Raw genomic sequence first — 23,651 nt, forward strand, 5'->3', positions numbered from 1 at the left:
AGCACCATTCCTTTCTCTCTGGTAGCACGCGGTTCTGCTGTTCTGGCTTCATAGCTGAGTTGCAAGGTGGAACGTTCTCGCTGTCTCCGACAGCTTGTATTGTCCCCGTACATGTTTGAACCCACAACCGATACAGAAAACGATGGCGGCAACAGAGTCAACGATGATATTGAGTGTGCCAACAGCGAGAGCGATGTGTGCACCTTCTCGCGCGCTGGAAATCTTAGCTGGTACCTATGTTTTTTTATTTTTTTCATGTAGCTGCACGTTGCAATGACGGGAGAAAGAATGCGCTAAAGTGTCACTGGGAACATGCTGCTGGAAGAATGCCGAAGCACTAACTTCTCATTAGATTTACACGGGTGCAATTCCGCGATGTCAAGCACCTTGCCGCTGCTTGTCTTAAGTCCCGTGGTCTTTTCAGCGTTGATACACGATCGCGAACATAAGTGCCGCGTTTCAAAGCGCGCACATGCAGTGCTGTGAGGTACAGTCATGGAAGTTGCTTATCATACACATCCAGAGATGACCAGAGGTATTATATGTGCAATATTCATACTATGGTTCGACGACTTTGCGAGTGCGGCTCGATCAAGAATCAGTATGCGTGCTCCATGCTAGTGTTGACATAAAGATATTAGGCAGTTTTAGCTCCGCCGTGTGGTAAACACGATAACTGAACCGTACGTCGAATGTCACTAGGCAAGCCTACACTCCATTTGATACCTCAGGTGCATCGCTGTGGAAGCTACCCTCGAAGTCCGGTCACCAAAATTTATTACTGCGCGCGTTTCCGTCTATGCTTCGCAGCGTGCCAGCGGCGTTTGCTCGCGCGAGCATGCACGTGAAGCTGCCGCGACGGGCTGCAATTAAAAAATACCGAAAAAAAAATTTTTTTTAAAGAACGTGTTAGCAGCCGTATAAGTACACGGATGGTTTCTATGGGTAAATTCTTTTTTTTTTTTCATTCGGAACTGAGCTTATATATGGAAAGCTTTCTGAAAAATCGGGTCAAGAAACACCGAACTTTTTCTAAGTGCGAACGCAGCCACTGCAAAAAGTATCTCAAGCCTCCACAGCGTTGCACCTGATGTATGAAACGGAGTATAGTAACGCTAACTTATCTAACCTCACCGCACGTACCCACTGCGCTGCAAGCTTCTTTTCCTTCGGGAATTTGTGAAACACCACATCGTCTCGCCCGCCTGTGTTCGCGCAGCCGAATGCTGCACAGAACGAGGGCATGTTGGGCGCCCTTGGATGTAGGCACTCACGCAGCACAGAAGGAAAGAACAGTTTACGAAAATCGCAAAACAAACGTGAGCGGCGGCGGCGGCAGATCTCTCGTAGCGTCGTTCAGTAAAGCGCAGGACGGAAAGAGGCATGCCCAGCACATGTCAGCACGCCGGTCCACAGCTCGGTTGGCTCGCTCTCCGCCCATGACGTCACTCTCGCCGGTTCTCTCCTCTGCCAACGTCCTCACCCGGCGCTCCGGGAAGCGATGGGGGCGTGTCCGCGCGGGTGATTTAGAAAGCGATTTCCGCCCGTTATATTAACAAAACGAAAAAAAAATTTCGGAACCGTAAATTATTAGGTCTGTTCTTCCCAATCCCAGCAATTCATAGAAATTGAAAACCGTTTCAGCTTCCCTTTAAAGGCCAACTGCAGCAAAATATTTAGACTGCTTAAAAATAGGGGTGTGTGAATACTCGAATATCACCCAATCGAACAGTGAGCATTCTAATAATTTGATTCACGAATCGAATATCTACTATTTGATTTTTCGAGTATTCAATATATTCGAAGTGGATACCCACGCAGTGCCACATTTCACATGTACCATGGAGTCCCTCCCTCTTGCTCATTAAACATAAATTTATTGATAAAAAATTTTCCAGCGTAATCAGTGCTAGCATACTAGCACTGATTACATGCTAGTATGCTAGCACTGATTAAATGTAATCAGTGCTAGCATACTAGCACTGATTACATTTGGTTACATTTACATTTAGGTTACATTTTATACATTGAATTCCTATGTTATGTTTATATGCTCTATGTCTCTTGTATTGATATGAATAATCTTTCTATGTTATGCCATTTGCTTTTAGCAGGCATGCAATTTCTATAACTGATAGTTTGTTGTGTACTACTGTATGTTATGTATGTATTTATTATCCATTATATGCATTACATTATGTACTTGTCCCGTCTTGTGCTCTGTCTCTGTGCCAATAAAGGGGGGCCCGCGGTTCTGTCAAGCTGCCATCTATGACAGCTTTTTCTGTTGGGTTGCCTGCATCATGTGAAACTACTTGATGCAAATAAAGTTCAAAATAGCGATTTTCGCCAGAAAAACACCTCTTCCATTTTGTTTGTTTTGGATTCCTCAACACATAAAGAAGCTCTTCATAAAGTTTGGTAATTATCTGCACAAATTAAAAAAGAAAACAAGCTTTTTTTGCCCAGTGGTACATCCATTTCTCATCAAAAGCACCTATGAAAACCCTTTTCAGGATGTGTGGTATGTATAAAGGTTATAAATAGGGATAAAGTGCCTCAGAAAGGCTGGCCCACGTTTAGATAGGAGGACCTATCTCTGTCAAAGGTGGCCTTGTCATCCTCAGGAGGTTAGTTTTAACAGGTTTGCACAGTGACATCACATGTGGTCGTTGTCGGCAGTGGCTGGCTGTAAAGGGAGAGACTGAAACGAAAATGAGCAGTTGCTTGACGTCTCTAGGCCTGGTTTCTAAATCGAGGGGACAAGAGTGGGAGAGTGGGAAGGCGGCAGCAAAGAAAGAAAGGAAAAAAATGAAAAGAAGGACATAGGAGAGTGTTGGGGGAGCGAGAGGTTATGGAGCCTTCAGAGAACTGAATAGAAAAAAAAAATTAAATTATAGGGTTTTACGTGCCAAAACCACTTTCTGATTATGAGGCACGCCGTAGTGGAGGACTCCGGAAATTTCGACCACCTAGGGTTCTTTAACGTGCACCTAAATCTAAGTACACAGTTGTTTTCGCATTTCGCCCCCACCGGAATGCGGCCGCCGTGGCCGGGATTCGATCCCGCGAGCTCGTGCTCAGCAGCCAACACCATAGCCACTGAGCTACCACGGCAGGTTAACTCAACAAAAGCCATAGGTGTTGCAGGCGGTGTGCATTTGTGGTTTTAGAAGGGCCGGTAAGTGCGCAAGTAACAAATATACATGAGTTGAAAGAATGACTTGACCAGCATAGCACAGTGCGCTGGGTAATTTTGAAGGTGTTAAGACAGCGACATGGAGTCTGGGGGCAATTAAAGGGGTAGTTGGACTTCCAACTACCCTTTCCTAATTTGCTGCTACATGTATCATGAAAAATGCATAAATTTCAGAGTTACAGCAACAAATAAAAAAAACACCATGAGTTGAAAGAATGACTTGACCAGCATAGCACAGTGCGCTGGGTAATTTTGAAGATGTTAAGACAGCGACATGGAGTCTGGGGGCAATTAAAGGGGTAGTTGGACTTCCAACTACCCTTTCCTAATTTGCTGCTACATGTATCATGAAAAATGCATAAATTTCAGAGTTACAGCAACAACTAAAAAAAACACCTAGATTTAAAGTTATACAGTTTCTACAAAAATAAAGGTATAAAATTGCAAGCCGCTGCCACTATCCTGTAACATAAGGCGTCCAGAAGATACTTATTCAGAAAAATGTTATATATTTTTATAACTGTTTAAATTGTAGTTTTCCTAAGGTGACACACTCATTTACTCAACAGGGCACACACAACATTTTTTCCATTTAGGCTAGGGTAATGAAATTTACTAAATGTTCTAACAACAACAAGACAAAGCATCGTGCCAAGTTTTGTTAATATTGCCATGTTGGTCCAGATGTGAACGTTCAACCCCACATCCCCCGCAGCCCTTCATCCCCCATTAATTAAGTGCGGAATTTGCACATACAGCATGTTCCCCTTTCAGACAACCTTAAGCTAAAGAGTCTTAAAAATATTTCTGCTCTTGCCATAAGTTCACCTGAACAGAACTGCACTAACCCTATGGGAACATAAACAAAGGAGAGCAAACTGGTCAACTTATTGAACAATTTGGCATGACATAGTTTGTGTTAAAGGTAGTTTAACTGCTTAACTGCATTTCAGCCATTAGGGCAGGATGAAACACACGTCGAGCTCGCAGCAATCTGCTTACCTGGCTTTACATACAAGATCCAAGTTGTAGGTGTCACCTGATGCAATCAAGTAGGGCTGGAAGGCTTTAGCAAGTGCCACTTGCTTGGCTGCAGAATTAAACTTGCATGAAACCAGCAGGTGTGGCCTGTCCGTTGCATTCCTGCAGATAGTAAAAGGAATGAGATACAGCAGCAATGACAATTTGTTATTTCTGCACAAAGAAGAATACTATCAGTAACTGCTAATTCGACAGAAGTACCTAGCTGCAGCTCTCTTTTGACTATCATCCCATCTACTTTAGCATTCTCACAAGATTGTGTACTCGACCCAATGCTTCAATGTTCATTTGAAATATGGATGCAAAACTCCATTCACCCTTTTTTCATCCTTTTGGGGAGCCACTGCTGCAGGAAATGGCAAACTGTTTATACACAGTCGCTTTCCATTCACTCGGCATCGCATAATTCAAACTGTCTTACCATTAAATCTTGTTAAAAAGTTTCAAGAGGTAGCCGTGGTTTTTAAATACAATTTAACTTTCAGATAATTTTTTCTCAGATAACAGTTTCAATGAGGTCAAATTAAGGGTAATTGACTGCACTATGCAGAAATTACGCAGACAGCATTCCTCATATGAGCGATTAATGTGCCACTGGTCAGTCCTGATGTGTGGCGTCCCATCAGTTTTTTAGCAGGCACTTCCATTTCAAAGGCGAATAATCCACTTACAACACAGATTGTCAGCATAGGCGTATAAAAAAGATATTACGCCTTTGCCCGAGATTTGCATGCTTTTTTCTTCATGGTAAAAGTGCTCCTACACCCCAGGCCTAGCAGACACATCGGCATTACAGTTGAACTTTGGCATAAGGAACATGGATATAATCACCCTTATTTACATGAATCTAATGCACACATTTTTTCCAAAAGTATGGGTCCAAATATTTCTGGCACGTTACAATTGGATACGAAACCAAAACCACATTCCTAGTTTTGGCAACAGCCTATCGTCATCGCCATCACAAGATAGCAGCAAAGCATGTTATCTTAAAGGTTGCTGTGGGTTAATTTTACGCTCGACTACAATAGCTTTTGGAGACACTACCATGTTGGAGACATTCTGTGCGACTCGGTACAGGATGTGTCGGCACATACAGCCACCAGTGTTTCTGATGCTGTGGCAACAACGCTCTCACCGCATATTTAAACAAATCCGACGCTGAGTCACATAAAATCTCATGAAAGTGAGTAATACCTCTAAAAGCAATCGCTCAAGTATACCACCTTGTTATCTGTGGCCAATGAAGCACAAATGGTGACAAAGATGCGCTGCTTTCATTATAAAAGTTCATTAAAGAAAGTTTCCCTCGTGTGAAGATTCTGCGCACTTTGTGTGTGTGATTTATTTTTAATTGCAAACATGGAGACATTTTTCTTTGATAAATCGGGCACATATTACATTGAGGTAAACATTTATTTTGTTACTTTAAACCCGCGAAAGTTGGGTTGCGTTATAATCGTCCAAATACAGTAATTATCAGATATAACAAAGTAAATTCAAAATGTTTCTTGCCAATATCAGCACATAACAGAGATCCATATACAGTAAAACCTCATTAGTTCGGATTTCACGGGAGCGAAAGAAATGTCCAAATTACCTGAATATCCAATGATTGAGGGTATGAAGAAAACAATAACCAAATGCTTAATACGTGAACACGCTTTTATTTACTGAACGAATGAGCCAATCCTGTCTCTATTTTATACAAAAGCAGTGTGGAAGCTGCAATTCTCGCTATCTCGTGGCTGATTAGCTCTCGCAGTGGTGAAGGCTTCGTGATTTCCTTCATTTGCGAGACTTTTTACTATCCCATGCGCATCCCAATTACTTTCCCGCCAGTGCACTGGTCGCCACCCATCACAATGTAACCAGCGCTCTTTATCCTTGGCAGCTTGTCAAAATGTAACTAGTACTGATTGCTGCAACCGGTGCAGACGAAACCCCGACCTCTGTCTACACGATCATGGACGGCGACCTTCCGGTTCTGAAGTCCCGCGGCCGACACACGCACAGAGTCGAAACTAAACCACCGTTTGCTGCAACTGTGGAAGAAACTGCGGTCGCTGTAGATGCGATCATGAATGGCGACTATGCAGTCATGAAGGCAAGCAGCCAGCACAGTGCTATGCACGGTGGTAAATGCAAGAATAAAGGCATTATAGAGGCTCAACTTGGCATGAAGCTTTCTGGCATTGCTGTCATTCACGTACGATTTCCACTTATGACTATGGCAATGGGGACTTCGCTTCGTTTGAGTGGATGCTAACGCCATTTTTGCTCTTTTGCGTCGCACATTTGCGTCACTCCGGTGCTCGCTGAGCTTTGAGAGTTGTCCAAATGAACCAATGTCCCGCCAAATGCATCCGAATTAACAAGAGTTTCATTGCATTAAATAATGCATACACCTGCCTGGACCAAAGGACGAGTCCGAATTATCCAATTTTCTAAATTAAGGAGGGCTGAATTGACAAGGTTTTGCTGTATATTGAATTTCAAACATAATGAAGTTATTTTCGTGTTGGATGCAACTTTTGTTAAAGCGAGGTTCAACTGGCGATAACTTAGTGGTTAGTGGGTCAGTGGTATCTGCGCCTGTGCAGGCTAGTTCAGTGGCAGCTAGAGCCCTGCCACCAGAAAAAACTGTATGGATTTCGTCGAACCTTCGCTTACCGACATCTAAGACAGTCCTTGAGGGAAAAGCACAGTCAATTACTGCTATGCTGAGAATAAAGCTGTCAACAAATGCTGCACAATGTACCAGCAACCAGTACAGTGCAAGGTATGCTGTGCAAGCATATATTTCCTGCTGTTATCCCCAAAACATGTGCACAGGCACTATCACTCGTGTAGTCTATGTCACGTATGTTAAACCTTGCACAAACTGCCAAGTACATTCAACAATGGCTCAGTAGTTAGAATGCCTGAAGCCCCTCTGCAGATAGCCACAGCAGCAAGAGTTCAATACCCAGCGGCTGTGCTGAGCAAAGTGTTGTTTTTCTTTGCAGTGCAAGGCCAAGTCAGCCAAGCAAAAAATTGGTAGCAACAACACATGAAGAAAAGAGATGGCCCTCCCGAAACTCCCATAGGTGCACTTGGCTAAGGCAGCCAATTTACTGTAAAGTTCCAGCATGCATTTTTTTTTAACTTCCAATTCTGCAGCAGTGATGTACGTTGTTGTCTTGTACAAAATAAGGATACCGAACCTAGAATGCAAGAGCAGTAAATGCTATCACACTTGAAGAAAGAGGGCAGCTAAACTGATTTGAAGGCCAACTGCAATAAAATTTTGGGCCATGCATAAAGACTAGTTTCAGATAGTGTACATATATACAGCGGCCTCCACGCAAATTTTAAGTCTGATGTACAAGCAGATGAGTCATGGAAGGCTCGCAAAAGTATCCATTCCTGATACCAAAACTGTGAAAAAATTTTAAAAAGAGCCCCCCGCTGGCCGGAAGTTACACACGACTTGGAATGCAATGGTCCTCGACATGGCCTCCGATACTGGGTGCCACCCACAGTTGCCAACAGTGTGCTGAAAAATTTCGGAGGCGACATGCTGGGACTTTCGGCGTATCTGCTAACCACCAATTGCACATGTCAACTGCTTGGGTGCTATTCAAAGCCTACTAATAAGGAGATCAGACAATTACCAGCCTTGCAGCTCTGCAAAGACTGCTTCAGTTGTACACACTACTCATTTAATGTTAGCAATTTAGTCCAAGAAAATTTCACTGCAGTTGACCTTTACGCATGCAGGAGGGTCACAGAACTGCTATGAGAAGCGGCGATGAAGGGAGAAACTGAACTCACTTGATGCAAAGCTGCAAGGAGTGGCTTTCCCCAGGACAAATTTGGCCAAAGTCAACTTCCTTTGGGACATCAAGGCCATCGGGGATACGACAGCTGCAGGGGAGGCACAAAAAGGAGGTGGCTTAAAGCCGCAGCAGCTTACTTAGAGATTGAGAGGTGGCTGATACGAAGGGCGTACCATAATGAATTACACTTTATTTTTGTTTTGGCAGACAGAAAGGCGTTACATATTTCTTTGAAGTCCACTTTTTCAACGTAATTGCCCTGGAGAGCAATGCACTTCTCCCACCGGTGAGGGAGACTTCTTAGGCCCTCTTGGAACCACATGTTTGAAGTGCTGCACACCAAGGCCAGACAGCGTCTTGCAGCCCCCATATGTTAGCAAAATGCTGATCATGCAAGGGTCTCTTCATGGCTCCGAACTGATGATAGTCCTAAAGCGCCAAGTCGGGGAATTTGGAGAATGTGATGCACCTTTCCTGCACGATGATGCCTTCCACCCGCGTGATGTTGGGTGGTGATGCGAGCAAGCTGCTTGCTCACCACCCACTACCGCGAGTCCCTAGTGAATCTCTAAAGCACTCATCATGCCCTCCTTCCCCAAGAACCACAATGTCTAGCGCTGCCCTTGTCAGTCATTCTCCGTGCTCTCTGCTCGGCTACTGACCCGCGTGGGGAATGTGAGATATGGCAACCACAAAATGGATTCTGCCAGCACGTGCTGCCGTCTGGTGCTCAAACAAACTCCCTACTACTCATGACAGGTGCTCCAACAGATGGGGTGGCCCATGCAGTGCAGGAGATTCACAAGTGCAATTCATTGTGATATGCCCCTTGTATGTGACAATGCAACATTTCGTCTCATTAAATTAGTGCTTAAGGGTGCAGTTTATTGCCCATGCACAAAGATCTAATGAATCTGACCTGGCAATGTCAAATGACAGTGGAGTCAAACAATAGAAGTTTATTTAGAAACGAATACAGTGCATGACTTACGTAGAACACTGTGACAACCTGAGCTGAGTTATTATTTAATGTACCTAGTGTCTGTCACTTAAACCAAAACTGATTTTGTGATGACAACGTATCTAATAGCACTGCCTTAGACTGTGCTATGTCATGGAATGCCTGATGATTAGCGAGCATGTGAGCATGAAAATACTCACAGTTTGCTTGCAATGATACCATTGTGGCAGGATGGGCTGGATGGCCCTGCCTTCTCATCATACACCTCCAATGACACTGCCCGCCATGCAAGGTTGCCCTGGTCACTTTCTATGGCATAAACTGCGACTTGCAGCCCAACTTGCAATCTTGCAGCATCAGTTGGCCACTGGTGCCCTGAGAACACTATCTGATGAGAAGGAAAAGGAAAAACAAAAACACAGTTTTACATGGTGGTGATGACGGGAAGACAAGGCACTCAGATGTGGAGAACCACGTACAGTCTATAGGAAAAACTCTTGCCCTTGAAAACGAGTAAAGCAGCAGTGACTGGTTGAGAGTGCAGCGGCAAACAAACGAAGAAAGTCTGCAGACATGATCCTGACAGTTTTTGCCACTCATTTGCATTCTACGTACGCATGCTGTACATTCAAACTATGTGTGCATATGTGCTCGCTTCCCGTACACCAGCCAGCCAGTGTCATTAACGGAGTACTGACACAAATTTTTGAAGTGGATATAACGCGCGAGATCGATTTATGTGAGCAAACAGACATCGTGTTTAACGGTGAATATAGCTTGGAGCATATTTATTATCAATTTTAAGTATGTGCGCGCAGCCAACCGCAAAACGCAGCGCCTCACGGCACCAACGTTAAAGATGGATTGTAAACAACCAAGAACACGCTACGACATGAATTTTTGTTGGCTGCCATGCTGCTTGCATATACTCTTCTTGTTGCTTGTAGTGGGATGCTCTCTGATCACTGCAATGGCAGAATTAGGCGCCAGTTTTTGTTGTAGTAAATACCGTGTAGGCCGTGACGTTCGATGCCGATTTCTCGTGTCTTACCATTGAGCTTGGCCGATGTGAGGGTCTTGAGGTTCGTCCTCACTGTCGCCGGCCACAACATCCGAGTCACTACTTTCTAGTGGGTTGAATCAAAAGTGATTGGCCACGTCTAATACGGCAGCGACTTCTGCGCGCAGGAAATCGTCACCGCTGGACGACAAAAACGAGGACGAAGATGGTGGCGAGGACATCGCAAAGCATGTGTAACAGTAGAACTAGCAACCCAATGCTTGTGCGCCAGCGTGTGCGCTGGCATGGGCCTCAGAGCGTATGTCATAGGTTTTTGCAATCACATGCCCAGCTGTGTTTTACATTCTTTCTCTGGCCCATCTCGTTGCTCTCTGAAGCAGAAACTTGGACTGGTTGCTACAACAAGACTCCAAATAATTGCCTGTCGCGCTCTGGAGTAAATGAGATTTAGTGCGGTGATTACTGTGTAATTAGCTACTTATTAAAACAGAAAAACCCAGACTGAAATTTTTTGTGCCAGTACTCCTTTAATTTGCCATCTCCCAGCCTGTCTCCCCCAGTTAAAGGTACGCAAAGAGAAACACTAAATGAGTTTATACTAATAAAGCGTTCCTTCGAAAATTTATTTGCTTTAAATTTGCAGTAAGAGGCTGATTACATAAAATACTAATTTTTTTCACCCCAACTTCATCACTGTTATGCCTGTGTGAGATTACAAATTTAGAGCATTTTCTTGTATTTGGGCCGTTGTAGTGCAGTAGAAGTTTTCAAAACTTGCCAAGTTCAGTTTCTGACTCCACTAAAATGTGCTTTAGTCCATCTTTACCAAAATAAAACTAACTTGGTCCGACCAGATGCCATCAAAACCCATGGCATCGCAGCAAGCAACATCGGCGCCCATCTTTCGTTTTTGCACCTTTTCTGGATTATCAAGTGGCATCTCATGAACTTATTTATCCTTTTAGCAAACCTTTTAAAGTGATGTCTGTGCATGCAAGCCCTTGCATTGCCTTGTTGCACTTTTCTCTGCAGGCGGGCATCTGCAGCGTACTTCTGGGTGGAATCCACGAATGTTTTCCACACAGAGCTACCGCTGCATACTAAACGTGTGTGTGTATGTATGCTTGTGTAGCTATGAAAGAACATCTGACGGCAAAGAAAAGCGAGAAATTTCTTCTCACCTGCTGTTCAATGATGCCGCCTATAGATGTGAGGCGGGTCACCTGTCCTATAATGTGCTTTGATCGAAGAGCTTCAACTGCAGTTGCACTGCCAGTCTCTTCGTCAAGATGCAGGCGCACCCAGTCACCTGAGCACAGCTCGAAGTCTGGCTCATACCCTGCCTGCGGACAAAGCAGTGTTGGTAACTCAGCAAGAAAGTCAATAACTTCAGTGAATTTTCAGTCGCCTTAAGAGGAAGCTTTAGCTCGGGTGCTCCTATCTAAATACATGTAAAAGGAGAGTTCGTTTTTCTCGGCAACCACTCTACCAAACTTGACGAGGTTTGGTGCATTTAAAAGAAAAACTTCAAATCTGGTGACAGTTCATTTCGAATTTTCAATTTAGGTCGTCAATGTTTTATTAAAAATTGGCAAGAATCACAAATTTTCAGAAAACGAAACTATCAAGTCTACAACTCTATAACTAGGCAATGAAAAGTGATATCACAGTTCTCTCAATTGCATCTAATAGTACACCTAAAGCAGACAAAATTTATGTGTTACACATGAATTAAAAAAAAAATTGAGTAACATGGAAATACAGCTTTTGCAGAACCCCTGTACACAATGTAAAAAATTCACATAATATATAAATTTACATACTGAATTTGTCAGCTTTGAATGATCCTACAATGCCGTTCACAGAATCGCGATATCTGTTCTTGATGGAGAGCTATTAATCTGTAAACTTCATGCTTCTATTTCTTTCGAACTTACGAATTTTTGAAAACTCTTTCAACAAAATTCAGGCCCTATATCGAAAACCCACTTCCAACAGTCACTAGAATTTAACTTTCTCTCTCAAATGCAACAAATTTCATTAAAATCAGTCCAAGGGTGATCTCAGAAAAGCATTTTTGGATTTTGCATGTGTGTGAATAGGCTGCGTCGAAGTTTGGCCCGAGCTAAAGTTTCCTCTTAGTGACAACATTGTCTTTCTGGAGCCTTAACAACATATATAGTGAATTTTTTAGTAATGTAGAGCCAGTAAGTCGCCTGGTAAAATTCTGCAAGGGACAATGGACTTTGCCTACATATGATCTCAATCGGTATGTGAGAGCCTATTATTTGTCATTACTTCTAAAGACATACCAAAGAGCTGATGAGCAAGCTACCTGGGTCCATAAAAGCTGCTTTTCTATACTCAAAGACAAATTTCTGTGCAATGAAGGGAAAGCTATGGAGGCAAAGCATGCACAAGTAAGAGTGCTCCTGTAATGAGTCCCACATTCTCATCCATGTTAGTTTCATCTGGGCAAGAAAAACAAATATTTCATTTACAACAGCAAAACAAGACAAGATGCACCACTGAGCGTTACATTTGATTTGTTTTTATGCTTTTCCCTTCTGCATTTGTGCAAATACAAAACTGTTGCACATAGAAGATATGCTGAATCAGTATCTGTTCCAAGAAACGTAAAGCACTGTCATATGCTGCCGAACTACTTGGGGCCGTAACATGTATGCAGAAGCTCTGTCGCTGTGGTGTTCCCTTCAATACCACAGAAAGTTGAGCATGGGTTGTGGGGTCTCACACATGTTCTTGGGACAAAAGCAAAGCACAATCTTGAGACCTGGTACCATTTTGAAAATCAGGGGTTGTTCTTCCTTTTCACAATTTTATGATTCACTCACCACTACACCACTACAGGAAGTGATCTACAGCTATAATAAAAAAAAACAAAAGAACAAGGAAGATGTCTAGAATCACTTAAAAAACGACAAAATTTCAAGTAAGTAATCATCATCAGCATAATTTGTCGACTTTCTGCTAAAAATGGAGCATTTTGGGCCATGACCTGGTTATGTAATTTTTAAAAGATGTTACTGATACTCGGACATAGGTTACAATCAGACTAGCCCCTAACATACTGGCAAAGCTAATTCAGTGATCTTCTATCTTCTGTAAATTTTTTAACAATAGGCGGTGTCCATATTTCCCTTTGCATGATGGCGTGTAGATGCATGCTGGTGCGCATGATGATGTGTGAATACCATCCCATGCACTGTAGAAACTACTGCAACTCAAACCATGAATGATGCTTTAGGAAAGTGGCAACAATGTCACAAAGAAGCAAATGAAGAATACCAGCATAGGTGTTGTCCGAAACCACTAGCAGAGGTTCGAACCCAGGCCTTCTCGATAGCACTAAGAGCATTCTAACTACATGGTAATGGGTTTTATCGGAATGAATTCGGAAATGGCTCCTGACAAGCTAAAGAAAGAGCAATGGGATTTTCAATTTCTGCATAGCCCATGCTATGCGGGAAAGTAGTAGCCTTCCAAATATCAAAATGGGTACGTTCCTATTGCGTGGGGAGCATTTGTTTAAGCTCATTGAAGCAGGCACTTGATTCGCTTGTTACTGCATTCTTTACGCTCCAAAAGCCATGGTTATACTTGATTAAAGCCTTATACTTGATTATTGCATTCCATCAGCTTTCCTGTGTAAGCAAGCGAGTCTAGTGCACATTCAACTGGAACTGGAGCCTCACAAGCTTTGTTCAGTTCCTGTACAGTACTGCACACTAACATAGAATGTTGAACAGTATTCAATAAGAATACTTCACTTGCACAGGTGGTTTTCAATATGCAAAAGATTAGACTGCTAGTCAGCCTTCGGAGGTCAGTCTGAAATCGACAACATGCTTTTGTGTCAGTGAAAACCCTGCACGACGGGAAGGAAATGTTGATGGATAAAAGCACCCCATGGCAAGAAAAGTGAAGTAGCCCTTTGTAACAGTCGAACAAAGAGCTGAAAATAACATGCACTCATGAGCACCTGCTGTTGTTTGACGCATCATTAAATCGGATTGGAAAATCAGACAACCCAACAGAAGCTTCCACCTTCACTGTTTCTGTCATTTAAAAATTATGTTGCAGAGTCGACCAACGCGCAAGTTTGGCATCGTTTCATCAATTGAAGTCATAGCACTGGATTGACAGGGACATGAAAGACGACAGGACGTGCGCTATGACTTCATTTGATGCAACGAACCAACTAGCCCAAAAATCTGCACTCCTGGATTAGCATCAAGTTTTGTTGAGGAAGTGCTAGAAACACTGGGGGCTAGCTTTGGTAATATCTCGAGTCGAAGCTTTATTTTTTCAGGCTCCCTAATCTGCCAAAAAATGTTAAATCTAATCAATAGTTATCATTACAGACAGTGCTTAGCGTTGCTAGTAGAACAATTCCAATGGAAATGTTTAACGTGTAGAAAAATTTATCAATTTCTGTAGGCCTGATGAAGAAAGAGTTAAAAAGCCAGCATACTATGAAGTCCCCATCTGGTGAATACTGTTCCCCCTATAGAAACGGTCACCTTTACTAAAACAACATGTAAAATGCAGGTTTTCTTTTTTTTTTATGTAAATGTAGTTTTCTACGCTTCCTTTTTTCCCCTTTCTTTGTTTCTTTTTAAAGAAAACGGCCGATATTTCCCAATTTTTTATGTGACTGATTTGTTATGAACAGATTTCGTTATTGCAATATCAGCAGCTCATTTGTTATTTGCTATTGTCTGCTATTGTAGTTCTTTTTTCTGTTTTTACATTGTAGATTCACATGCCCACAGGAACAGTTTATATGAAGCTTGACATTTTTTGGAACAAACAAAAATTAAGCATGCCTTGGTTGTCCTCCATGTGATGCATCACTCATGGCGCAGCTAGGAAAAGAAATCGCAGAGGTACTTGTGGTAACGCATTTTTGTCGAGCCGCATCCACACGAGTGAGGCCCTCGCAGTCGTCAACACCAAGTTGAAGATCTGATCCCGACTAACTGGGTATGGGCGAATTGAAACTTTTTTTATTAAGTCTCAATTTTGAGAGATCCCAATATGTGCAGCCAAGACCATGTTTTAGGCCAAGCCACACTTTAGAAAAGCCTTGCACACCCATAACCCATCATTTTCATAGTGACACAGGTCCAATTGGGGCGCTCGCATAGATAGTGGTGCCAGATTTCTCTCCATGTAATACTATTACAGAAACTCTGTGCAGTTCTGTGCTTGGGGGGGGGGGCAAGGGGGGGGAGGTTGACTGTACAACATACCGACAGCTGAACAGGTCTGGCGACGTCCATGAGGTGGAGGCAGTGGTTGCCCATTTTTGTAACCTTGGCCACAATGCTGGAAGGCGGTGGTTCGGGCAGCACCGACAGCTCTTTAACTTGCCGGCTGGTGGCATGTAGGCGGAAGAGCACCTTGGTGGACACGGTCAAGTGCTCACCCGGTGCCAGGCTCAGCTTGAAGTAGTACTCCTCGTTGATGATCCCATACTGCTGGATGGGGTTCAGGTGCGTGATTTCGCCAAGGATTGGCTCTTCGTTTCTGTGTGGGTATATTAATTTGAAATTAAGGTTATCTTGAAACACCAGACTAGCTGACACTGATGTGACATCATGATGCAGGGCAAAATTTGCTGATGTGCTCATTGAAAAATAAAAAAGTGAGCTGTGCACATTCGTTTCAGCTGCACTCACACGAGGCAGCCATGGTGACCACAGAAATATAGCGAGCCACTGTATCATAACCTCACAAAGCATCCACCTTTTGGGGTACCGAAACTAAACCCTGTTTGCAGGAACAATAGTTATATTATTTGACCACTCTGGCATTTGCCATTTTTTTCATGGTTTACAGAGTTTACTTTGTTAAGAATAGAAAGAATCATCTAGATCCAACATATATTGTTGAATCTGTGTGAAGTGAAGCTTTCGTGAATCATTTAAATGCTATAAAACTGCTTTATCTTCCGCATCATGTTTTGTAGCATTATGATTATGCACCTGGCCAGCAAGATGCGGGGACCTGCACCATGTGACCAATGTGACAGTGGATTATGCCATCTATGGAATCGGCCCACTTAGCGAGAAGCCAAACCCGCTAAACTACGGGAAAGAAGGCATGGAATGCTTTGCTTCAATTAAAAGAATGTGCGCTTTTGTTTGTTTGTTTGTGTGTGTGCGTGCATGTGTGTGTGTGTGTCAATTTGTTATGTGGGTGTTGCCCTGTGTGCAAGCTATTCAGCAAGGCAGCAGCAGCAGCCAAGCCCAAGATGGTTTGCAAGGAAAGCTTCACTTTAAAAGCCTCTCCCTAAGATGTTCATTTAGGCTGGTCATGCATCAACCAAACCCAGCCCACACCAGCTAATTCCTTCTCATCACACCGTGTTATCTCCAACTGCACACATACTGCATTTCCCTCCTTTTGGAACCCATTTTGTTACTCTAAGAGACAATTGTTCTTCTATTTCGCACATTAAATAACATGCCCAACTCCACCCCTCTCTATTGACCTCAACTAGAACGTTACTTATATGCCTCTGATTGTTATTTCTATACCACATGCCATACCAATAACCAGTAAATATTGTCATCTGCTCGTTGGTGCATTATGTTATCCCTAGCCTCACTAGCTCATTAAAAAAAATACAATAATTTCTTGTGTCATTGTGTCATTAAGATATTGTATAATGCTATAATATATATGTATCCGTGAAGCATAGAATCGCAGGATCCGGCACAGAAATAGTTCAAAGAATAGAGGCACGTAAGGACTTTCCTGACGTTTCGGCCACGTTCAGACCGGACCCTGGCCGAAACATCAGTAAAGTCCTGTTATTTTTCCTATGTGCTTCTATTCTTTGAACTATATATATACGAGGGTTGATCCAGAAATAAGGTTCCCATCAATTTTAGAAATAGACAATATTGTTTATTCTCAAAGAAATTTACATCATTGGAAAGATGAAACTTTGCTCTATTTTTTCTGCATAATTGCCATCTTTTTCTATGCATTATTGTAGACGGTGCTCCAATTTCTGTATCCCAGTGTGATAGAACTCCACCGCCAACCTGTTGAGGAAACGTTTCACCTCTTCTTTGACTTCATCGTAGCTGCAGAAGCGTTGGCCACTCAAATGTTCCTTTAACTTGGGGAACATGTGATAATCACTAGGCGTGAGGTCTGGACTGTACGGTAAATGTGGCATGACAGTCCACACAAAGTTTGCCAAAAGTTCCTGAGCTTGACGGGAGACGTGAGGTCGGGCATTGTCGTGAAGCGGCGTTACACCAGCTGCCAGTCGTCCTCGTTAACGGCTCTAGATAGCTCGCCTGAGTTTTTTCAGTGTTGCACAAAAACTGTCCGAGTTGATTGTTGTCCCACGTTCCATGAAATCAATCAGCAGTATCTCCCTTACGATTCCAAAAAACACTGGCCATGACTTTGCCAGCAGGAGTTTGAACTTCTTTGCGACTGGTGACTCTGGGTGACGCCACTGTTTGGATTTTTGTTTCATTTCGGGAGTGAATGAAACACCCACATTTCGTCTCCTGTAACAATGGAGTCCAACAATCCTTCCTTATCTCCTTGACCCTTTTGAAGAAACTGGCGAGCACAGTCAATGCGTTTCTCCTTGTGGTCTGATGTCAATGACTGCAGTACCCATCGAGCACAACACTTGTGATACCCAAATTTTTCAGTCAAAGCTCTTTCTACTGTTCCGTAAGAACTCCCAGGAATCTGAGCAACAAGTTCACGGACGGTGATCCTCCCGTCTTTCAGAATTCCAGACTCCTGAAAGTTAAATATGGGCCCTACTGGTTAAAAGTGAAAACTAGATAGAAGGAACACGATAGAAGTAACCTGCTTTATAAAGATCAAGTTTTGGGAGCATGTATGCAGTGTTAGTTAAAAAGAGCCACCCATTCCTAGAAGGGGCTTGCATGAAGTCATTTGTGTAGAACGACTGCAGTGCTTTTTTTTTTTTTCATTCTTGTGCACAGCTACAAACAGCTTCGGTCTGTATTCATATTGTTGCGGTATGGTTAAGTGCATCCTCTGTTGGGCTCAAATTTAATTATTCTGTCCGTTGCAACATATATTAATGTGCATGCAACAATTGGTTCATCGTCCATGTGGAGTTGGCAGATCTCTGTTCCAGTAATTGATTTTCCAAATTTAAGCCAGCTGCAGCATTAAACAAGAAATCACTGCCAAAGCACTCCATGCAGATGCGGCCCTGGTGTTTATCACTGGTTTAATACCGATGGTTTATTAAATGACAGCTAGGTAGGCTGCCGGATCCTCGGTATGCAGTTGCTGCACTCGGCTGCACAAGCCTGTTTTTGTTCCCGGGCTGCAGCATCGGCACGGCATAGACAAGCTCGTTCTTGGTTCTGCTTGCGGCGTTGCTGATCGAAAGCTGCCTGTTCCTCAGGAGTATGCATGACATGTGGCCTACCCTTTTCGGAGCCAGAGAGAAACTGACGCAAGTGTGCTCAGCTGCAACAGTGAGCAACAACATCACTACTGGCGCAGCCTATCACGTGCCCCCCCCCCCTTTTTTTTCATGCATGTGCATAGGCTTGCACAGGAGGAGTTTGCAGCATACAGGCAACAGACAGATGGACAAACTGGTTAGCCACACACAGCTTCGCTGTAAAAAAAAAAAATTGTAGTTTTGCCCAAAGGCGAAGCATCCCAAGTGATAGCAAGGTTTAGAGTCAAGAAGATGTGTCTCATAATGACTGCGAGACGAAAGGCGCTCAGCAGGTACGCTAACATGTTCGCGCACAATGTTGATGCCAACAGCGGTAGAAACAATGCCCGAGCGCCGGCAGGGCCGACAGAGCGGAGCGTGTCGAAGCGCCCTCTTGGCTTCGTCGCTTTTTGGATTAAACGGCCTGCGCGCCTCTGGAGGCCTTCGAACCATTTCGAACTCTACACGCGCAGGCCGCTCATGCGCTGTCGATAGCAGGACAGCACGACGGTAGCGCCAACGTCGACAACGCGAATGAGCCTCGAGCGTTCGTATAATTGTGATAGCATTCATAAAGCGCGTTTTTTTTGCGACTGCTTCCTCGTGCCAGGCCCAATTTAAAAGGCGGTAGGAACGCGGACCATACCATACATACAATTAAGATGCCACCCAGGCCACTAGCTTCAGCCCTGCGCTTTTGCTTTGATGATCACTTCCGTGTTTCGTTAATCGCACAGAGATGTTCTCCTACCACCCTTTCTTTCAGCGGCTGTTGTCGCACACGCAACGCAACGAACCACCGCGGAACATGACCGAGCTGTCGCCATAGAACGAAGGCCAGCAGCGCGCTGCAGCTCAAAAGACGCGTGCGCCTACACCTAAGCGCGCTGCAAGCACAGAAACGTAGAACCAAACACACTGTACAGTTATACCTTCTCCGCCGGTGTTTCGCTTTCCGCTTCTTGCGCTTGCGCGGCTGCTGGCCACCCGAAGCAGTAACAGCTGAAGCCGCCGTGGGAGGCACTACTTCAGCTCGTGCTGACGACGGCTTCGGAGTACTGACGGCAAGCTGACTACGTTTCTTCGAACGTTTACCCATGCTTCCGATCCAGGCGCTAACGGAGGCGTTCGATCGGCAAGACGCGGGCACGCGGGCTACACCGGCACACAAGGGAAGCACGTGCCCAGTTTAAGGGTAAAGAAAGGCCAGCCAATCCTGACGACTTGTGTACCAAGTTTGTATTCCTCGATCGCATCTGTGTGTGCTCCCTCGACCTGTTTGTCTTATCGGCGCCCATCACCCCCGTGTCTTCCGATCGTCGCCAAAGGAAGCGCCGTAAAACTCGACAAACGCTTGTAAGTAGGCTGCCCTGCAAAGCTCGGCTGCATACAAAAAAAAAAAGTCTCGTTCAAAGGTACCGCACCGATATACCACTAAACACTAGCATTTAATGTCAAGAACGAAAAGATAAATATTGTTACTCTGGTGCCGTTAGACCTATATGTTACTTTCTAAAATATGCGGCCGGTCAATGCCAGCAATGACCCGCTACTTCTCGACAGAAGCAGAAGGTGCAAAGCTTCTGCTTTGATATCACTGGTAAACGAGATCCACTTCTTTAGCAACAAGACATTTGCAATGGTCATGCGCTTTGCATGTTAGCTTGCTTCGATGTCAGAGGTAGAACGCGCTGAATCAAAGGCAAACACCCTATGGATGAGACTTGTGTTTGCATTCAAGCATTGCAGATCAGCCCGCTTGCACAGATCAATACCTCTTCGTGGGCTCCAGAAGCTGCTGCCAAGAAATACTGAGCAGGATAACTTAGCTGACAAGATGAGGACACGTCTCCGAAGACAAGAAACAAAAAAGAGAGACCGTCTAACCATAAGCAGCGCAGTTGGGCGCGGTCACTTGCAAGTTCTGCTCCGAAGTTTTCAGACCATGTGGTCCGCGCGCCGACTCCGCGGATACCTTCTCAGGTCATTCATGAGGGCTAGCTGTGAATTCGTTACACTTTTTTCTCCCTTGCTTTGCGTACTGCGCTCGCCGCCATCGTAACTCAACAGTTCAAACTCGCCCAAATCACCATTCTGTTAGCCTCCTCAGGGAACATATGCATTTCCAATGCGCTCATGTTGTGAATTACTCACAGGTTTTGCGCTTATATGCGTTCCTGCGCCATTGACCCCAATTTCGAACTATTTCTTGGACTTGTAAATGACTCGCGCGCACGTCATACGATCGAGTGTCAGGCGGTATATTTATGAACAATTTCAGGCCAGCGGATCTGCTTTACGTGACTGCCTTTTCTGAGCTGTCACTTCGATGTGCGATCGCCGCCACTACAACCAATCGTTCTGTGACATATCTAACGCACCGGTCACATACATATTACAGTTCCTTCGAGGGCAGAGCAAGCATGCCCTTCACCGATGCCTTCACTAATGGCGCGACATTGCCGGCAGCTAAATGGCAGCCTTTCCAACCAAAATAAGAAATGAGCATGACAGTTAGTCATGCTATTGCAGTGTGTATATTCACTAACGACCAAAGTGATCTCGACTTAAATAGGGTAAACAAACAAACAAATAATTCACGCAGTTCTAGCGCAGATCTAATTCAATAGCTGACTCGGAGACTCACTCTGCACAATCGGTAGCATCTTCAGCAGCAACAGAATCTCCTGGCTCGTACTTCGGTTCTTCATACAGGTTGAAAAAGTTATCAAGCGCCGCGGAGATCAGTCTGCCCATTAGCGTAAACATGTTTTAATGTATGTTTGCAGTAGTAGCTGGGCGTGCATTTATCTTTGAGTACGGCCACGCTGACTTGAAAAGAAGACAACTTCATTCCATGATGTGTTGAGAGCGCATGACACGTTTCAAACACCGCTACACAAACTTCGCAGACGACAGCGCACAGAAGGCACAGATGAACACAAGCGCCATACCACAGGCCATACCACGTGCGAAGCGTCACTCTACCCATAGCCTACAGGGCGCTATGCCAACTGCAAATCGACTCGAGTTAATACCGGTCGGATGACTGCAGTTTCGGTTTTGATTCCGAGCGCTGGAAAATAAATTTTATCGCAAACCTCTGCACTTCAGCTTTTGTAAATCTTTTAAGCGTGGTTAGCAACATCGAACGGATATTTATAGAGTGCAATTTTATCGAAAAGAGCACTTCCTTTGTATCTATAGTGATTCCTGCTATTGCGGAATGTTCATAATAAATTAATTCGATTGATATAAACTACGCGTGATATTAGCTCACCGTCGCAAACATCGCCACACACAAAGGCTGCGCAAGAACCGAGGGAGTCCTCGAGGCACACGATTTCGGTGAGCAGCTCACGCAGGCGTCATTTGCTTACTGCACGAAACCTCTTTCGAAACAAATACTTCGACACAATCCCGTGCGACCCAAGTGTCGGCGTTGAGTGCAAGGCATAGAGTACAGCCCCCCCCCTTTTTTTTTTCTTTTCATTTTGAAATCTCGGAGGTTTCATGTGCACACCTTGTATAATACGGGTAATTGAGGTGCACGGAAACAATTTTAATTCAGAGAAACGAAACTGTGATCGTTGTAGTGCAGAGAAACAATTTTTATACGATCAATATTATTATACTTCAGTCACTTTATATGTGTCTATAGCCTCTTTACGACGCTTTTAATAAAAACAAAAAAATATCCTTTAACGTTTATCCGGTGCGAGCGGGCGGATTCTAACCCGTGTCACATAGTTTTCTCAAACGCAGCAGCCCGATGCATTACTGTTGCACAACGATTTTTTAAAATGGTATTTATTACAGTAGCATTTAAAAGTAATAGTAGCCTTTGAACAGCCATAGATTAAGACAAAGATTACGACAACGTCTGCGGGCGACGAGGTATTAATTCTCGGCGTTAATTAGCATTTAGCACGCATCGGTGATCTTGGAGGCCACGCAAAAGGAGGGGAATCGCGCGCGAGCGCCGATGGGGCAGCGTGTCCACATGTGTCCATTTATAAGCGCGACGGAGACTGAATGCAGTTCACGGCTCATATCTCTATGGCTCATATGTTTCGACCTAGGCTTTAGTTCGTCACTAAAGGCTGTACAAAAATGGCTGGTTCTCCTGTAATCAAGAGAAGATGTAAGCATAAAATGGCAACCGGCAAAGGAGATTGGTTGGGGATGATGCGATATATAGCCACAATATTAAAATGGGCATGCATGTTGGCAACGGCATAGAGTTAAACTCTATGGGCAACAGCCAATAGAACTTGGCTGTTGTGCAACAGTTGGTCAAGTCGGGAAGTCGACAGAAGGTCGGGCCATTGATCGGGCCTCTTGCTTGGGCCAACGTCTTAGGGCGACATAGTGGCCCCAAGCCATGCTTGTGCACTGGTCCACATTGACGCTGCCCAACTAGACAACCGGCTGAAGGCAGCACGTCAGGCAGCGAAAGACATCAGGGAGACAGAGCGCACTGCCCAGCTAGAAGAATGGATTGAATTCTGCGATTTTATGTGCCAAAACCACGATTTGATTTTGAGGCACGCCATAGTGGGCGACTACGGATTAACTTTGACCACCAGGGGATCTGCAACGTCCCCCCAATGCACGGGACACGGACGTTTTTGCGTTTTGCCTGCATCGAAATGTAGCCAGCGCGGCCAGGATTTGATGCCCACGACAACGTGCTCAGCACAACACCATAACCGCTAAGCCCATATTGGCTAAGCCACCGCGGCGGGTAGAAGCAACGTTTTGGTACAAGCGCCTGAAGGAGGCGCCACGCAGCATGGGGCCATCTCTCGAGATGACGCAAAACCCGGGCCACGGAACTGGCTTTTGAACGTCGCCTGCTGCAAATGACTAATAACACTTCAGCGTACTAGATGTTACAGCTCGAGTGATATTAACATTATGAAAAACTTGTAAGCAATATATTTTGTAACTTGTTTGGGCAGTAACTAGCCTATGTAATGTGGTCCTGCACAAAAGGTTGGTGGCCAGAGACCGCATTATTTTATGTTGTGGCTGGTTGCCCTTATGATCTCGTTTTATTCTCGCAAACTGGCCCGGATAATGGCTCAGGGTCATTAGACGGCCGCTAACAACGGGAG

The 23,651-nt window shown here is 44.3% G+C and overlaps 1 protein-coding gene across 2 annotated transcripts in view; it reads right to left on the reverse strand.

Annotated features, from left to right (window-relative positions):
• Window positions 1-21,521, reverse strand: part of LOC142579422 (putative helicase MOV-10) — a 61,950-nt gene extending 40,429 nt beyond the window's left edge. The window contains exons 1-6 of one of the 2 annotated variants that reach the window (XM_075689579.1): window positions 21,179-21,521; window positions 15,320-15,596; window positions 11,225-11,386; window positions 9,223-9,410; window positions 8,057-8,149; window positions 4,202-4,342 (exon numbers count right to left, since the gene is read on the reverse strand). In XM_075689579.1, coding sequence (XP_075545694.1) covers window positions 4,202-4,342; window positions 8,057-8,149; window positions 9,223-9,410; window positions 11,225-11,386; window positions 15,320-15,596; window positions 21,179-21,300 — 983 coding nt within the window. In that variant the 5' untranslated portion in view covers window positions 21,301-21,521. Of the gene's footprint in view, window positions 1-4,201; window positions 4,343-8,056; window positions 8,150-9,222; window positions 9,411-11,224; window positions 11,387-15,319; window positions 15,597-19,463; window positions 19,864-21,178 lie in introns of those variants that run through there. The other variant, XM_075689578.1, reaches the window with a different exon arrangement.
• Between the last annotated feature and the right edge of the window lie 2,130 nt (window positions 21,522-23,651).

The sequence above is a fragment of the Dermacentor variabilis genome, chromosome 4 (genome assembly GCF_050947875.1).
Source record: "Dermacentor variabilis isolate Ectoservices chromosome 4, ASM5094787v1, whole genome shotgun sequence".
Classification (NCBI taxonomy): Eukaryota; Metazoa; Arthropoda; class Arachnida; order Ixodida; family Ixodidae; genus Dermacentor; species Dermacentor variabilis.